This window comes from Onychostruthus taczanowskii, unplaced genomic scaffold (assembly GCF_017590055.1).
Source record: "Onychostruthus taczanowskii isolate IOZ18803 unplaced genomic scaffold, ASM1759005v1 scaffold2, whole genome shotgun sequence".
NCBI classification, from domain to species: Eukaryota; Metazoa; Chordata; class Aves; order Passeriformes; family Passeridae; genus Onychostruthus; species Onychostruthus taczanowskii.
The window spans coordinates 6,093,380-6,111,970 of record NW_024499239.1 but is presented as its reverse complement, the minus strand read 5'-3'; the positions used below and the strand labels follow the sequence as shown (position 1 = coordinate 6,111,970).

At 38.4% G+C, this 18,591-nt stretch overlaps 1 protein-coding gene across 1 annotated transcript; it reads right to left on the bottom strand.

Moving 5' to 3' along the window:
* Positions 1 to 308: 308 nt before the first annotated feature.
* On the bottom strand, positions 309 to 18,198 carry YIPF7 (Yip1 domain family member 7). The gene is made up of 6 exons (XM_041403101.1): positions 18,109 to 18,198; positions 16,529 to 16,645; positions 14,928 to 15,094; positions 11,793 to 11,938; positions 7,168 to 7,349; positions 309 to 3,041 (listed from the first exon to the last, which is right to left on the bottom strand). Exons 2-6 carry the CDS (start codon positions 16,642 to 16,644, stop codon positions 2,879 to 2,881), a joined length of 774 nt encoding a protein of 257 aa, XP_041259035.1. The 5' UTR covers position 16,645; positions 18,109 to 18,198; the 3' UTR covers positions 309 to 2,878.
* Positions 18,199 to 18,591: the final 393 nt, after the last annotated feature.

Genomic DNA, 18,591 nt, shown 5'->3' with positions numbered 1-18,591 from the left:
GCTTATTTGTAAGTCTCATGAATTTTTTTAACTCTTTGGAATGGGAAGCCTGAATTAAAAATCAGTACATGACACATTACTATTTTCTAATCCTCTCTTTTGCAAGTTGAAAGCAACAGTTTGCTAACCTTGCATTTAAACTTGCATGGAAAGATGAGTTAAATATGAGGGCCCAAGCAAGAGAAAATACAAGAAAGCTAGATGGTGTTGGGAAAGCCTGTCCAGAGAGTCAGAACAAGAGCTTATTACCAAATATACTTGTTTTAAACTGATCTTAGATCAACATTTATTTTTTTTATTGTCACTAGGATGAACTAACAGTTTGTGCTAGTGACAATAACATTTTTAGATTTAGGAAGTACACACAAGTTCATGGTGATGTCAAAAGCATCACCATGGCTATGCTGACCTTTAGAAAGGAGAGCTGGGTAATAATAAGGATTCTTGTTTGAAAGTAGAAGGATATCTAAGACAGTTAAACCCTCTCAGCACAGAGACTGCTGAAGGACACCGTACTGGGAGCACAGCACCAACATGTACCACTTACTGGAAATCCCTTGGAAAAAGGCAAAAGGAAATTGGCACAGTAAAAACAGTAAAGCAAGGGAAGTCACTGAAATTAAGGTCTTAGCATTCAAAATTATGAAGATGTGTCTCAGTGAAGAAAAGAAAGAAGTTACAAATTCTAAGAAAATAAACATAAAATTATAATTATACTTCCATTTGCTTTGTAAATGTTGTGGCAAGGTGTTCATTTTCCCCATAAGTAATTTGACTTGTCTATGGTATCAAAAGACAAATTGATGACTCCATTCACTGCTTCCCCTGCCATTCATATCACGCAGATCAGTAGAGAATGAACATAAAGTGCTGCAGAATAGAGTAATTTTATTCTTGTTTTAGACAGTAAGAATGATAATAGGACGTGTAGGACAAAACCAGATCTAAATGTTTCTAAACCATCTTTTCTGAGCTCTACAACTACTGCAACCATATGAATTTGTCCCCATTCAGACATGAGAATGCTATTAATGCATGGTAAATCAAAGTGCCTGATTTTTATATCCATACCCTGCAGTCACTTGACATGTTTATCTGTGCCTTATTACTGTCAGATTTACTCCCTGATACAGCAGGGCCAAATTTATCATGTTTACAATTGCTGATCTTCCAAATTCACACAATTCCCACTTATATGCCATTAGATCCTGCCTCGTTATAGCCACAATTTGCTCCAGGGTCATGCCTCCAATTTGGTCTCTCTGTTCCCATTTTCATAGCCTTGCAGTAAAGAAATGGATAAATGCAGCATTTTTTCCATAAGTGAGTTGTAGTTTTTTAAGGAATTAGCTAAGTATACATTGCCTTTTGTTTACTATTCATGACCTCTAGTCTGAACTAGTTCTGCTGGAATTCAATAAAATTAATTCCAGAATGGCTTGCATAAGAATTCTTTAAAAAACCTCCAAATACGACAGCAATGAAAAATATTTTTACCAAAGGCTCTTGCAATTCAGAAAGAGAGTAACTAGCTTGAGGACAAACTGATCATCTAATTTACCTCTGACTTGAAAAGGATTAGGAACACAATTACTTTTGTGTATTCTTGAACAGCTCTGCCATACTAAGCTTCTGCCTAGGTGCCTGCAGCACACTCAGGACCCTCTGTCCCAGAATCACCGGCCTGCTGTCTAGGAAGAAAATATTTTGTAAACGATTCAACGAAGAGTTCAAAACAATCAGTTGAGGATAATCAAGATCATAAGAATACACATCAAGAAGAAAGGCACCTTAAGACACTGAAGAAATAATCTGCTACTATTGATTTCCCTCACATTTCCATTTATTTCATCTATTTACTTTTCCTACCTCTTTCTACGCCCACCTTAATTTTCTCTTCTACATCATACTTAGATTTTTTTTATGTTGTGACTGCACCCATCTGCAATTCCTCTTGATGGCTCAACATTTCTAATACCATATTTTAAAACATCATCTTGTGCATTCTGTACTTTATTGCCATTATATAAATGTTTGGTTCCCCTAAAATTAAAAACAGCAAATATATTTTTGAGGGGCAGATAAAATTTTGGAGATTTGTATTTTGCTTGTTCAAATACTGTTCTGCATTTCAGCAGACATTTTTAGGGTTTGCCTTTATTTTGAGTGGTGCTTTCCTGCAGTTACAGCAGGCAGTGGTTTGGTGAAAATTTTAAAATATATCATTATTGTGCATTAAAAGCAGTACCATGGTGTTTTGGACAACAACACCTCTTAAAATTAAAAAAGAAAAAAGAAAAAACAAGACAACATTCCTAGGTTCCCTCTGTTGTATCAGCTTGTTCCTGGCCAATTCTTCAATGTCACAAAACAGGGTCACTCAGTCTTCATCACAAATAAAACCCCAAACCCAAACATATAAATTCTGGATATTAATTAGTAATTATATAAGATGGCAAGCTGTTTTTTAAAACAAATAAATACGCATTTTCACTTGATTTACTATGTCCATTAAATATTTACATAATTGCATTCTAGTTACTCTCTAGCATATGTATTATAAATACTCAGAACAGGATTTTTAATTTTAATTATAATTAATTTCTTTTTTTTTTTTTTGCACTTTTACTAACTTCTCAATACAATTTCTTTTCTTTAAGCTGTAAGACTGTCAAAACACCATTATTTTAAGGCCATCTACCTGTTAGCTTGATTTTTTATTTCATTATCAGCCATTAGGAAAAAAAACAGTAAGTCATAGAATGCAATTTTGTTAATGGAACTTAACACAACTCTAGGCAATCTGAAAATAAGTAAATAAACCCTCGCCCCCCCAACAACATAAACAGACTGTGAGAAAACAAACAGAAAATTCATCTCAGAAAACTGTTAGAAGTGCAAAAAGTCCATAAAGTAAAGCACATGGGTATGCAATCAGGAGCTGCTGTCCTTCCATAGCCAATGCAGATGTGAAAATTTTGGAGGCTGACAAACTGCACCATCCAATAATAAACAGAGCTAACACAGTTCCTGGTATTCCCCTAGGAAAAAAAAAAAACAATAAAAAACAACAACACAAAAACAAAAACAAAAGAAACATGACAGAGTCCACATATTACTAAATGCAGCATCAAATCTTACCAATCTCAAGTTCATGTCTAGTGGCATGTTGTTCATAGGTAACACCCAATAGAAGAACCAAGAACTCACTGACATAATGAAAGTCAAGCATGAGAGCAAACTAAAATTGTAACCACAAACGGGAAAGTAATATGTTCAGCATGGATAAAAGCTTCATCAGAAGTACTGCTAATAGGATTCTACATTTACAAATGAATCTTCTGGGCCTCCAGCAGATGCAGCTGCTTAAGTTTAATATTAAATTTAGTCAAGTTTCCATTTCTGCCAAAATCATCTTACAGAGATTGTTAGGTTCTAAAATGGCCCTACAGACCTACTTTTCCATCAGAAAGCCTGATGATGTGGAGGGATTGCATTCTGGTAACACAGAGAACAGATTTTAAGGGGCCTTAGACACTCAGGAGAGGCTCTGAAAGACTCACACCAGCTGGATGGGCAGAAAGGTCTCCCAGGAAAAAGCTTGACTGGCCTTTTAAAAAAGTGACCACACTAAGCACAAAGTAAGGAATGAGAAAAGAACCGCCAAGGAAAAATACTTTGCTTATCTTGGCATCCTTCTCTGCACATTGAAAGGCCTGTGACTTTCCACCCTACCTCTTGGTGACAGCTGAGCCCATTTGAAGTCACACTGTACCCCTTCCAGGAGCAGGGAGGCCTGGAGAATTGGTGATTATGGGACTATGGTTAAAAGCCCACTGAAATACTCCTGCAGATTACAGAGGGCTCACTACTAAACCCTGTGGGAACAAAATCTTGCCAATAAATAATGTTTCACATATGCTTTATTTGCAGTCTATTTGCAGCCTGCTTCTGTAAAATGCATGAGATCATGTGCATAATACACTGCTGAAGCACATAATGAGATAGCTGCTTTGCACACTTTAGCTGTGTCAGTGTCAAGAACTTTGAGAAAGAATAAACCTCTGCCACTTCCTAAAGGCCTTCCTGGCACCCCACTCTTCCAAAGCATCAGCATAACAGAAGCACAAGGGAAAAAGCAGGCTGTGTATACATACTCAGGTAGGTCCTTTATCAGAAATTCTCTCCACTAATATAATTATTGCAACTAAACCATGATGAATAAAGCTGTCCTTATGTAATTGGCTTAATTACTTAATGCATTCACATCACATAAAATAGTTGATTTCTTAGCAATCCAGTCACCAGGCCAGTAAAGTACTTGGTGTTGCCAGCTCTTGGGCCTTTGAGGGAGGAAGGAAAGAATTGATTTCACAGTGACTCAGCACCTCACTGCAATTTCAACAAGTTAAAAATAAAACATTAAAGACCATGTGATTTAATATCCTCAGTTTAAGTGTTTTTTAAACCAATATAGTATCATTTAGGGAAATTCCATTGGGCTTTGCAAAGCAAGTTCCTGGTCTCTCCTCCAAGGAGATGCTAAGTTGCTCACCTAAACTGTGAGCCAGAAATTCAGAGCTGGTATGGATGGCTCTTTGAGCAGGTACCCATTCTGGCAGAGGGATGGGATGCAATAGGAACATACTGTGCAATGACAATTTCCAGCTAACACAATGACTCTTAGGGGGCTGTCACAATGTGGCACAATTTACAGCTGTGGCTGCTCTGCCTTGCACTGAAGTCCAATGGCCTCTCATGGTTTCTTCCAGGACTGGCAGAGAGCAGGATGGAAAGGTGGCATAAAAATCATATCAGAATCAAGAGGTACCTCTGTGCACTTACAACTTCAGTCCTTGGTCTAACAATGTGTTACAGCTAAAAAGAATGGTTTGGCAGAGAGCTTTCTGTCTGGCATGTTCATGAGGGTCACAAGCAAAAAGCACAAGTCATGCTTACAGCAACCAAGAGGACTGGGGTTGTACTGGTGTGACATTGAGAAGGAGGGACACACGTGAGTGCCCTTTCCACTTCCCTTTCTCTCAGATCCTGCAGATGCTGTCACCAATGTTCTTGGCATAAGCTGGGTGTAAGAATTTCTTTCTTCATGCTTACATTCATTTCCTTCACTGTTTAGTTAAGTTAAGCTTTACCCCCCTGTTTGGGGACTTGATATTAAAGAATTGTTGTTGCTTTCTGCTGGAAAAATGTCTATTGATGCTTCTCCCAGAAAGACGGCCTAATAAACTTGGGCTCACACATAAAAACAGCATAGATGGACTCAAACAAATCTAGTTCCATGCAAATTTGAGTAAGAGAACTGGTATTCTCCTTGGTACTATTCAGTACCCCAAATGTTCCATATTTTGCTTTATTTATTTACAGGGAAATAGCTAATCATGAAAATTGAAAATTATTAGATTACTATGAATCTTTGCCATAGATGAGTCCATTATCTTATGTATACTTTTGGTGAAAAGAAATTCAGATTATTTCTTTGAACTTTGAAATAGAGGTAATGTTTTTTATAAATATTTTTTAAAATCATAAATGTATTGCTCTTTTTTGCCATTTAAAATACTTTTAAAAATTAAAAATAATGAAATGTATGTTGGATTTTAAAGTTGCCACTTAATTTTAACAGCATGTTTGCAATAATTAACCATGGTACTTGATGCTTTCAAGCAGCTTCATATACCAAATGAGAAAGGACTGCAGAAACCTGCCAGTAAGTACTTAATGTTAGCAATTTATTTTAGAAATACCAACTAATTTTTGTCAAGGCTATCACGTTTTAGTATTTATAGATTTTCAAAAGATGTGCTTTCTGTAAATTCACAGCATTTTACAAACGTGTAGTGTCTGCCTGGGGATCCATCTACAGAAAACAGTACCCTGCACAGTTGTAACAGCTGGTTTGGAATTCACCCCATCTGTCTTATGATTATGTATCTGCACATTTTATTAGGCTGGATTATTAAACAGGTTAATCAAGAAAATATGGGAAGTGTAGGAGAACAGAGAATAAACAGCTTCTTCAGTGTCATCATCCATCTTATCAAGAATAGCTGAGAAACACTTAAATACATGGAATATGGTCAAGTTAAGCCATCATAGCTCCTCAGAAACATGCAACAAGAATTTTTCAAAAACTTCATTCCACCATATAATTTCCATTACATATATATATACATAAATATATATATACATAAATATATATATATATATATACACACACATGTAAGAATGATGCTTTTCCAAAGAAAACAAACACAGGCATTTTCTCATTCATCAGCTGCTGGGTTCCATATGTTACAGATTGGAGAGTTAAAACTATGAGAGAACAAAAAAGACTAAGGAGGGAAACAATCATTAATAACATGCCAACAATAGGTAAAAGCACTGCTCAAGGCCTTCAGGCAAGATCTGGAACTTGCTTGTACTTTGCTGTGTGTGAACAGGGAGATAAACACTGTGTCTCAAAGGGCTTACTGAACGAGGAGAAATGAGAGGCTTGCCAAAAAGTTTCCTATTCAGAGAATATGACTGAACAACCCCCCGCATGTGCACAGATACATACACCACTACACCTGTGGTTTTTCAAAGTATTCTGTTTTTTTCAAGCTTGCAATTGCACCATAACTATACCTCAGAATACACAAGTCTACTGTATCTTGAACACTTGTCTGAATTCTCCACATCATTAAGGGTAACTTGGCTATTTCATTCTGTCCCACAGATGTCAGTAGGAAAGAAACATAAAAATGGGAGACCTGATTCTATGAACAAAAAAGAAGCAAGAGAACCAGCTATATAAAACCAAACTTCAGGAATTGCTTTTAAAATTGATAGGCGAGTTTGGCCACTGTTGGCTCTGCAAAACAAAAATTACAACTGAGGCTGCTGCAAAATCAAGAGCACTCTCAGTCCAAATGGAAAGCAGTGGAATTGAAGACTCATATCAAAATGAATGCATACCAGCCTTCTCAAATACAGTATAGTTTTTTCTGTTTCCACCTATATGTACCTATATGTACAACCAAACTGGTGTTACCGTTTCAGAAGCCAAAACTTACGACGTGACGGCTTATAAAACGTTTTGCACTACTCCAACCATCTGACTTCCTGTCCTTCACAGGATTCCTGTTGCGATGGGCTGGTACTTACTTCAGTGAGAAGACAACTGCAGAAGAGGACAGGATGACCATGGGCAGCAGGCAGTAGCCCAGGACACTTGCGACGCAGCCGTGTGAGACTCCCGAGACGCTCATCAGGTTGAGCAGGGCATGCATGGCAAGGCACCCCATGGCACTCATCCCATACACGTAGCCAAAATGAACTTTCCCTGCCTGGAATAAATAAGAGGAAGCATGAGCTGACAGAAGTGAGCAGTGATCACTAAGTGCTAGCAGAAGATAGGTTTAGGTTTAGGTTTGTTACTCCTTGTTGACACTTTCTCTCTGCTTCACCTGCATCAGTTCAGTTGTGAACCACAGATGATACTTCTGGGTGATTTTTGCATAAAAATAATTCCATGGTAAAATTGACAAAATGTACTTGTTGCTAACTTGAATTTACAAGGCTGATTCTCAGTCTTGCTGTCATTCTGCTCTGAACACAACTGGAATTGGTTGGGAGATTTTGGAAAGTTTAACTGGCAACACACTAAGAAGAAATTATGGAAAGCACATTTTAGTCATCAAAAATCAGTTTAGGCTCAGGAAACATCTTTTCAATAAGTGAATATGGGGCTGTGAAAAAGTGCCCTAAGTAATACGATGGCCCAGGTTACCTGATACGCTTCACATTTCATTACAAACCTTCAGCTATAAGCAGGTCTGCAAAAAATTGGGAAAATTTTGCTTAAACTATGGTGGTTTTCAGGGCAAATTTTTCCCTTGACTACCATAAGAAAGATACATTTCTGTGCTTAGAACAATACAACATGTTCATTTCAACATAAAACTCAGTGGTAACTGTCAGCTTATGTTCTTTTTTGGTTCTAACAAATTAAAAAATCCCAGATTTTTTTTTTCCTTCTAGGTTTTATTCCTTTGTTTGAATTTATTGCCTATGAAAGGTACCAGCCTGGCAGCCTGGAGCTTGATGTTTTCTAATTTATACACAAAGCTAGTAAAACAGGCAACTGTGGCCACAGCACCACCAATTCCTTCATCTCCTGCCATCATTTTGAAGGATCCCTCCAGGCATAAGGGCATTGTTCACTCCCCAAAATAAACCATCACAAAAGACTCTTAAATATGTTTTTGTCTCTCTTCAAGTTTCTAACAAATTAAATGCTGAAATTTGGCTATGCAATACTGTCATTTTCACATCTGTACATGAGAAAAACATTCATAAATCAGAAATCTGTTTTTTTTTCTTGGAACTTTGTATCCTAATGATAGAATGCACCTGTGAAGCAGAAAGTTCAGACTTGGAACTTAACCATTTACTAAGAGCCATGGAGTAAACTTCTCAAATGAAGGGGCAATATGCATCACCTTCCTGACACATAATAAGGTGTATGTACATACATAAAACACAAATGTATTTGTTCATACACACACAAACACAAAATATATATGTTGCACACACTATATAATATATAAAACCACATAAGACTCAAAACTAATAGATGGTCTCAGTTTCCTAATAATGCTGCTGCTTTTGGTTTGATTCTGTTGTAATGAATTAGGTGGAAACATTGTTGATTCTTTTATCACGTTTTGTGATACTTGCTAGAATATCTCCCATGATGGCTAAGGAGAATTGAGAAGACTTCTGACTTTACTTATCCATACATTTTAAGGAAATCTGGGGTAAATCAACTTTGAGGACCCTTCTCTGCCCTCTCTTTCTGTATCCATGCATGTGGAAATTTATCACTGGATGCCAGCAGTATTTGAGCTGGACAGACATAAAGCAACAGTATGGAGAAGGCCTACAAGTGATGACACACTTCCAATCCTGATGCTGCAGGTTGGTGCCAGCTCACCCGCTCTCACTGGAGAGCAGCTCATGAACATGAAAGGCAACCTGAGTTAGTAAGATCTGACTTTACATCAGCACCATTAATCCTGTCTGCTCTCTGACCTGGCTCACTGCTGAGCTCTCCTCTGACCCCAGTCCTCAAGGTTAAGTCAGGTACAGCCAGGTTGCCTATATCCTTCCAGCATCCTGGCCTTTTCCCCATTACTGTCTTCCACCATAAAGAATAATCTATTCCTGCAATCACAGCATAAGAAATCTTCCTACTTAGGTACAGACTTCTTTTGCTGGCATTTGCATACTAGTGGTATAAAATAATCAGGGAAAATTGCTTGAATAAATAAAACCAATGATAGGTAGAGATAGTGTGGGAGAGCAATACTAGCTCAGATGATTATCAACTAGAATTTCAGTCATTATGGATAAACAGTGAGTTTAACAGTCACAATGGTTTGGGGCAGCCTTTGCTGTACACCAACTAAGTAAAGTTCTGTCTCAAAAGAGATGCATCAGCTACAAGCTATATTTTAGACTGTTTGTTTCAGTGTATATAACTGTTCCACACAGCAGTATTTATTTATTAGCTTAGTTTAAGATTAAAAAATTCCTGAGCCAGAGATGAAGGGAGCACTAGCACCAGCAGCTAGCTGAGATCTCCAGTTGGTGAAGTGTTGGATTTGTGGTGCAAGGATATGAGAGGATTAAAAAAAAAAAAAAAAAAAAAAAAAAAAAGCAGCTGAACATGTTGGTTCCGATTTTATTCTTACTTAACGTATGTAAATATATTGACTCACACACACGGGAATACTCCCTGTTCACAGTGATGTAAGCAAAACCAGAATCAGGCTTGATTAGTCTGACAGGCTTTGATGAATGGAAAGAGCTAAATTTGTCCTGCAGAAAGAGCAAGGTTAGCAGAAAGTCAGACTTTGTGTTCTTGCTTGCATCTGCCTGGAGTGGGTACTACCACCGTTGGCTGGAGAGGATGGGAAAGTCTGATTTCATTCAAATGACAGTGTAAAATGCAAAAAAAAAGCAGCTGAGACATGAGCTTCTGCTAAATTTTGGGCTGCTATTATTTCTCTATCTACAATGGAGCTGCCCTGTTTTACACTAACGTGAGGACAAGTCCTGCTGCCAGGCTAGCAGCCCTTTCCTCTTTTTTTCTGCAAGGACTGCTACCCTTTGAAGAATATCTTTGCATAATTTTCCATAGTTAAAAAGCTGAAACTAAAGAAAATGTATACATTATTTTTAGAAACAAGCTCTCAACCAAATGATGTTCCTAGTGCTATCAGAAGATACTTATTTAAGTACAGAAGGATATCATAGTTTACACAGCTGAAGAGACATGTTAGTATTCAAATACATCTGAGATAAAATGGTAGCCTGAATTTCTAAGATAAATCCAAAGGCTTACTGCTGGGAAGTTATGGAACAAAAACACTGGATTGTGTCAGAGGTGTTCTGCTGACCTAAAACTGACGTATTGAAAATACATGGCTTTCTAATGACACCTAAAATGTGTAATAGCTCAGTAAAAATATGATAATTAAAGTAATTTATTTCAATAATAATAGCTTAATATTCATTATAACTGTTGGCTATTCAGGGAGAAAAGTCAACAGGAAATATTTTTTCTGTTCTTTCTTTAGCTTTCCTTTCATTTTCTTGATTATAATTAATTCAACTTTCTCTTTTTACTACCCTCATACATTTATTTCTCCAGGTGGAAAATAGCCTATCTTCTCAAGCTTCCCACCTTCTTTTCCTTTTATTCCCTTTTCTCCTGCCCCTTCCACCCTTTTAAAAGATTCTTATTTTTACAGGAACATAAATAATAATAGTACTTGCCATTTATATAGCAGTTTGCACATTCAAGGTACCGCACTGACATTACAAATTGAGTAAGAACTTTCAAGAATCTTCTGATTCAGCACTATTTATCACAGAGGAAATGGAGAATTAAGCCCCTTTCCTCTCACCTCGGTGGCAGGGCAGTAAAGCCCTTCCAGAATGGTCCCACCTTACTGCTGTCTGATGAATTGCTGCTGGCAGTCGGAGCTGTACTTCAGCAACACTGGAGAGCCCCTGTTGCCAGGGATATATAGATGAATTTGGAGTTCTGTACAACCCTGTTAAACTTTCCTCCTGTAGGAAAGCTATATTCATAAAGAAGAAGGAGGTCAAATACAGGCTACTATATTTTGTTAAGCAGACAGTATAGAACAAAGAATATAAAATAAGAAAGTAATAGCAAAATGTATAGGAAGGCAAATTTAAGGGGGTGGGAGAAAAAGACTGTTTCCATTTCTTTTTTCTCTAATTATTCTAGTTGTATAAAGATTTTTTATTTTTCTTTTTAGTCTATGTGTCTCTGCGCTCTCTAAAATAACATTGAAAGAAGATAATTCTAAAAAAGTGGCAAAAGTGTTAGAAAATATGGGCTGGCCTGCTATTCCTTTTTATTCCCTCCTTTAAAACTATCCAGAGCCTTTCCAGATTATATATGGCACAGATCTGTCCTTTTGTTCATATTAAATCCCACCCCAAAAATGGCGTGGTCTCCTCTTTCCACTGGAAGCAATAAATCACTTTACCTGTGTCACCTTTACATTACATTTAAATTTTACACAGGTGCTTTCAAAGTAGGAAGAATTTTTAACATATAATCCCAGAATAACTGGCAGCAAATGACTCTTTTCATGCTGGTACTACATCTTCTGCAGCTTCACACTCATTATCACCTAGGCATGAGCTTGTTAGAAAAGAAATCCCTGAAGATTTCTACGACATCCTACCATCAGCAATGTTGCTCCAAGGGCCAAACAGAAAATCATAGGTCCAGTGAGGTCTGTCTCGTTCATAATGCTGCCATCTGCAGGCTTCATTGGGTTTAGAACTGTTAATGTCTTCTGCCATATATGCTCAAAATTGATCCCAAGTTCTGCAACAAGAAATTTCAGGATTTTGTTAATTGCTCACAAGAAAACAACACTTTTACCAAAATCCATTAGACACCACAAAACTACAAACAAATGCTTCAGTGAAGATACTCTTGTAGGATGACATATTCTGTAGGAACATAATGTCCCTGCTATATACTCAGTATATTTGAGAGTCAGCTTTCTTTCTAAATTGGAATATTAATGTTTTAAATCCAATATTAGGCAGTGAAGCAAAAAATGGCCTCAGAATTTTTGAGTTAATATTTGTTTTTCCTATATTTAAAACACATGTATCTAATGCCACACTAACATAGATATTGAAAGACACATTAATTAACACTAACTGCAGAATTTAAGATACTCTGCAACACTGAGGACAGAGATATATGCTTTAATTCTGGAAAATCTGACAAGAAATGTGTCTTAAGCCTGAACTGCCAAAAGCACTTAAAAATGACATTTGTTCCTTCAAGGCAAGTTTATACTACTTTATACAGCACTTTATAAGCTTGGGGTTTTGTAGTTTGGGTCCTTTTTGGTTTTTTCGGGGGTTTTTTGGGTTTTTTTGGGGGTTTTTTTTTTTGTTTTTTTGGGGTGGGGCATGTTTGCATTTAAAAAGTAATTAGTGAAATTATCTGGAAACAGAACAAAATTCTGTCCCATTAAAGGTGATGGGAATCCTGCTGTTAACTTTGCTGGGGCAAATCTTTTCTTTTATAACTTCTGGAGAAAAACTTCAGGTTGCATGAGTAATCATCTACCCTGAGATTCTCCAGTAAGGGGAAAATTGGGTTCAAATCTGCTGCCAGAATGACTGAGACTGACAATGTGTTAGATCTGTTGGGAAAGCCAAGTCTTTACCTTGTTCCACCTCTCCATCACCTTGAGCTCAGTCAAAACATTGTATATATAAATCTATTCTGCATTAAAATGTGTGGTTTTGGTCAGATTCATGTGGTACACGGATAGGAATATCTCTGAAGCTTTGTAGATCATAAGCAGTTGTATTACAACATCCTTTTCCCAGGGTGAACCACATGGGGAGTTAAATGGTTGGGGCTCTTAGAGGTAGAGTTGGAGCAGTTATCTATATCAAACAGAATGATCTTGCTGGCTTTAAGGCAGTAGTAGTCCCTTTTGAGTAGTAGAAACTCCAGCTGCCTTGCAGTATGCCAAAGTAGCAGGCTGAATATGCTCGTTTTATACTATGCTGAAATAATTCCAGACAAATTCTCCTTTTGTTTTTTTTCCCCTAATGTAGCACAAGTATTTTGCTAGCGACAAAATCAGCCACTAGCATTAGAATGGTCAATCATCATAAAAAACAACATTGCTCATATAGTTAAATGATCAACTAATTGAAACTGACAGCATCTTTCTCAATTCCTTCCCCACTGAAGCAAGCGACTTAGCATCTGCAAACTACTAAATCTATTACTAGATATGCAAAAAAAGATGATTATCCATTTTCATTAGTTACAGATTTTCCAATATGTGCGGGGGATAAATGCAAGAGTGGAAACAATTTTGGAAACATGAATGCAAAACTATTGTTCTGCTGTCATCTAGCGGTGGCACAGTATATCTGCTCTAGGCCACAGGGCTGCATGAATCCATGGCGCATTCCAAGGAGAAAACGCAGGTTTGGCCACCAGGAAATTTGGCTGAAGCTCACGGGGTGAGGCTTGCCAGCTCTGCTGCAGTTTCTCTAGTGAGTTCCATCCACCAGCTGGCAAAGAAAAGTTAGAGGCACTCCCAGGATTCCTGCATGTCGTCTGCTGTACAAACCCAGGGCACCGGGAATATTTCTGTGTCTGCTCTGGGGTGCCCTGACCCCCAGGGCAGCACTGACTTTGACCCTCATTCATGGAGAAAGTTTCCTAGACTTCAAGATAGACTAGAATCCACAAAAGTGTGAAATAGATTATAGAGAGTAGTGTAGGTGTATCACTTGGTGACAAATTTAGGTTTTGGGGTTTTTAGTATGTTGTGGCTGGAAACAAGATGGAGAGCACAGGGTGTTGTCCTGGGTTTCTTCTTCATGCTTCTTCTTCCTTCTTCTCCATGGGTTTGGGTGGCATTTTGTAATTGGGGAGAAAAGTCCGCATTGCGGCTCTTTGGGATCATTGATTGGGTTAAAAGGGAAAACAATCTAGGTGTCGGTTCTTAATTGGATAGTTTAGTCTAGAAAGACCTCGTAACAAGAGATTGTTAGCCATTTTGTGCCTTCTAATGAAAAGCTGCTGCACTCATGGTTGTGAGACTGTTTTACTGATAAGAAATAATAAATACCTGAGTCCAAACATGGACTACCGTCTCAAGTGCCTTCAATCCAGAGTCAGAGAAACCAATAGTCCGTGGGATTACTTCTGTTATAGATACATATTATAATATTGGTTTTTCGCAAATATGAAAATGGATTTTATATGTGTAATGTTAAAGTAACTTTGTTATAAAGATATAGTTTTTATTTCTGTTGTTAATTAAGCTTAGACATAGTAGTGAAATAGCTGATATAAGTATACTTGTGTTAAAATACCTGCTTAGATGAGATAACATCCAATGAACATATGAAGAAAACACAGATATCCTACAGATATGCCAACAATCAGCACTCACCATCTGAAGACAGTGTGAGCCAGAGCCAAAACTGAAGATAATGATAAAAAAAGAGTAAAAGCACAGTCAAAGAATACACATGCCCTAAAAAGGCAAATCCGAAGAGGAGATATGCTAAGCAAATCTTAGAACATGTAAACTAGTTTGAAGGAAGAGTTTACTATGCATAAGAGGCCATGAATGTGCAAGAGGCTGATGTAAGGGAAAAGGTGTTTGAAGGGTGTCCCCGAAGATAACAGTGTGCTCTTGGCCGAGTGCCAAATGCACCCGGCCCCAATAACCTTTGCTCTGTAGTCCTTGCCTCCTATTGCCCTTTATTAAACTTTTTAACTTTTCACAAGAGAGTGAACGTGTTTTTCACAGTTTTACCTTCTAGCAAAGGAGGCTCCTCGTCAAATCCGTCAACATAACCAAGCTGAGGAGGAGTGTCGGGACTGTAGGCTGGCTGCAGAATCTGCCCCGAGTATCTCTGGGGGGACGGCAGCATGTCTGAGGGCACAAAAGCCCCGCCTGCGGGCTGCTTTTCTGCCGGGCTCCTAGGGCATGAAGCAAAGCACAGCCAAACTCATAACTACAGTGAGAAACGTCTTAGAGCTACTCACCACCTCCCACCTATTTTTCACCTATTTTCAGTGTGGGGAACCTGGGATTTTTCTGGGTCCAATCCTCGCTGTGGGTAATGAGCGCTGAGTTGCTGACTGTGCCTTTGCCGCTCCCTCTGCAAGCGGGGAAAGCGCCCTGCCAGCCTGCCGGAGCCCTGCAGCCCACCACTCACACTCACACTCACACTCACACTTCTACCTCCACTCACACTCACACTCCCACTTCCACTCCCACTCCCACTTCTACCTCCACTTCCACTCCTACTTCCACTCCCACTCCCACTCCTACTTCCACTCCCACTCCCACTCCCACTCCCACTTCTGTTGTAGTGTGCTTTTATACTTTGTAATACTTTGTAATAGTTTTGGTTTTGTATCCCCTTATTTTCTCCAAATGGTGTACCCCTTTTTGTACCCCCTCCCTCTACCTGTGTAATCATTCTCCTGAGTGATTCCCCAAATCCCCACCCTGGCTCTCTGTCAGTCTCTCAGCATCCCATCGCCTCTATCTAGAACTTTTGGTCCAAGTCGTCGAGTGATTAGCCCGAGGCCAGGGGGCAGCCCCCCAAGTATTATTTTATACACTATCCCAAATGTCCATCCCTAAGGTGGCATCCCTGGAGGGTCTTTATTGGTCAGCAAATGCATCTACCTTCGGTTTCCTCCCCACCTTTAAATGCAACCTTGAGATTCCTTTGTTTTACTCTGGGCAAGGCACATCACTGAGGTGTGGGGCTCCCGAGGAGCTCCGAATAATCCTTGGACTGGCCCCCTGCTGAGAGTCGGCCTTTTATCCTCTACCGATGTCTCCAGTGTCTCTTCTGTGGCAAAGGCGACCAGCCCAGCTGCCACCAGTACCCTCGGGACACCAGAGAGTGTCCCCCCCGCTGCCGGCCGCTTTCGGGGCTGGCCGGGGTTCCTGAGAGGCACCCAGAGAGATGGAGACACACTCCCACTCCCACTCCCACTCCCACTCCCACATCCAGGCACTTCTGCCTTTTTTTGCCCAGCAGCCTGATGACACTCCTCAGATACGTCCATACTGCAAATGAAAGAGCCACACATTCACATTTTTTTTTCCTCGAATCTCAGAAGGATCCTGAAGAATTTCCTACAATGTGCACCCTAAATTTCACGTTAATAACATGAAGTCAGTTACTCCTGTCAGGTAAACAACCTGTAACACCTCTAGTAATAAAAGTAGCACAAAATCAAATCCTTTTAAAAGAAAAACTCACTTATAAACATCCTGCCTTCCTGAAAGTCTAGATGATGTTTTGAACTTCTTTCCTACTCCTGCAAGCCCCAAAGCCAGCCCCAGAACCACCATCTGTTGAAGAGGGAAGCTGAAGCAACACCCACACTTACTTTCTGTTTTCACAGAGGTTTTTGTCTGAGCCATAGCTGTTGCAACCTTCTTCCTGGTCCTCTATGGTATAATTAGACTGGTAAAAGTCGATGTGAAACTGCTCAAAACTTGACATTCTGGTTGGAAAAATTATTGCAAACATCATAAATAGCCTTTATCACAAGCCAAAATCTATGTTTTGAACTGCCCTAAACTTAAAAAAGCAAACTGTAAAACCCCAAACTCAAGAGAATCTTTCTGTAGAAGCTCATGATAATTTGGAAGTGACCAAAAAAAAGACCATTTACTTCCTTTAGCTGTAACAAGAGGAATTGACCTGCTTTTACTGGAAATTACACTCTATTAATTTAAAAGTGGTATACCAGATTTCCTTTCTTGATACTGTTACCAAAAATAAGGCAATTTTGAAGGAAGATACATATCTACAAAATATTTTTTAAACAGTTCATTTTCCTACTTTCAATAAAAAAAAAAATTGTGACCACATCTCAATGTTTAAAAATAAAGGAAGTACTTTGGATTTAAAAAGCAATTACTATTTACAGCTATTTATGTTTTGCAATATTATATATGACTCTCATAAAACAATAGAAAAAAATCCCCATATTTGTTTACAAAAATCACAGATTTTCTGTTCAAGGACACAGCTGGCACGTCAGTGATAGCAGAGAAACATTCTCACTGACTAGCAACATGACTGGTAAAAGACAGCATACTGGATGATTGAATTGGATTGGTGAGTGGAAGATTTCTCGGTGAAATATATGCTAAAGCAAATCTTTCCTTCCTACTGCATGTGTTTCACCACTTGGCTAGCACTTAGTTAGTTAAACCCTTAAAACCCACAGAGAAGTTACATAACCTGACTGAAAACCATAGCCCTATCCAACTTAATTAGATTTTCATGTGAGATATTCATCTCTCCTAACATTTCCCTTTTTTTTTTTTCACTTTTGTCCTAATTTCCAACTTTCCAAATGCCATTGGCAAAATATGCTTTGGACCTTGCAGTTATTCTTAGAATTATCTCAATATTTATCAAGCACACTCTGCTTTTGGGAAAGATCTTTGCAAATCTCTTTGTAAGATAAAAGTGATAAAGATTACTATTTCATCAGGGACCTTAAAATGCTGCATATTAGAATTTCTGATTTTTTTCCCATTATCAGTTCAATCTTTGGGGACCTATTTCCTTATTTTACCTAGAGTTCAAAGTAGAAATTGATCTTTTATTATTTTCTGAACTGCTGATCAATTTTGTGCATGTTTTCCAAACAATTTTTACATTTTAAATATGAATTAATAGAAATAAATTGTACCAAGCTATTTACTGTGGCCCTACTTGTAATTGCACACCACTTAGGCATTCTTTCAATGAAGATTTCAGATGGGGCATGTTTTAAGAAACTTTAGTTGGTAGCTCTACCTCAATAGATCAATTCCAGTAGGCATTTAACGTCCTTTGCTGTCACTACACAGAATGAAATAATTGCTTAACCAGGTATGGTTAACTCTGTATTACAGAGTTCAGAAAAGATACATTTATTTTACAAAAGAACTTGGAGTTAAGGTTACTTACGTTATAAGATATTTGGTGAAAACTCCAGTCTGTTGAATTTACATGTTGAAGAAGACCTAAAATATCCTCTTGCTTCAACAGGGATGAGCTTAGTGCTATTTATAAGATTCTAAATTTGATATTTGAACAGATGCACATGAAGGAAAAAAACCTCACAACCTGTCAATATCAGGGCCAGCATTTAACAAGAGCTAGCAACAATGGGCAGAGAAGGGTGGGAACCTTCGAGGAAAAATGAACAAAATGAACAAATATTGTTCCATATATTTCAACTTAATAATCTAGACTCCTTCTTAAGTAAGTATTTATGAAGATCTTGGTGGAGCCCTCATTCGCTGAGCTGTTGGACATTCAAAAGTGTCATACTACCTGTTAAAGTAGTGGGGTGAATACACTTATTTGAGTGTGTGTTTCTAGCAGCCAGAGCCCTAGAAGGGCTGTGGGATGCTCCCTGTGGGATGCTCCCTGTGGGATGCTCCCTGG

Bases quoted from the DNA above. Each gene is read 5' to 3' on its own strand.
- YIPF7 (XM_041403101.1), bottom strand. From the start codon at position 16,644: ATGTCAAGTTTTGAGCAGTTTCACATCGACTTTTACCAGTCTAATTAT. The intron at 15,095-16,528 runs GTAAGTGTGGGT...TTCATGCCCTAG, and splicing joins AACCTCTGTGAAAACAGAAA to GAGCCCGGCAGAAAAGCAGC. The intron at 3,042-7,167 runs GTAAGTACCAGC...TTTTTTTCCTAG, and splicing joins GCAGTTGTCTTCTCACTGAA to GGGAATACCAGGAACTGTGT.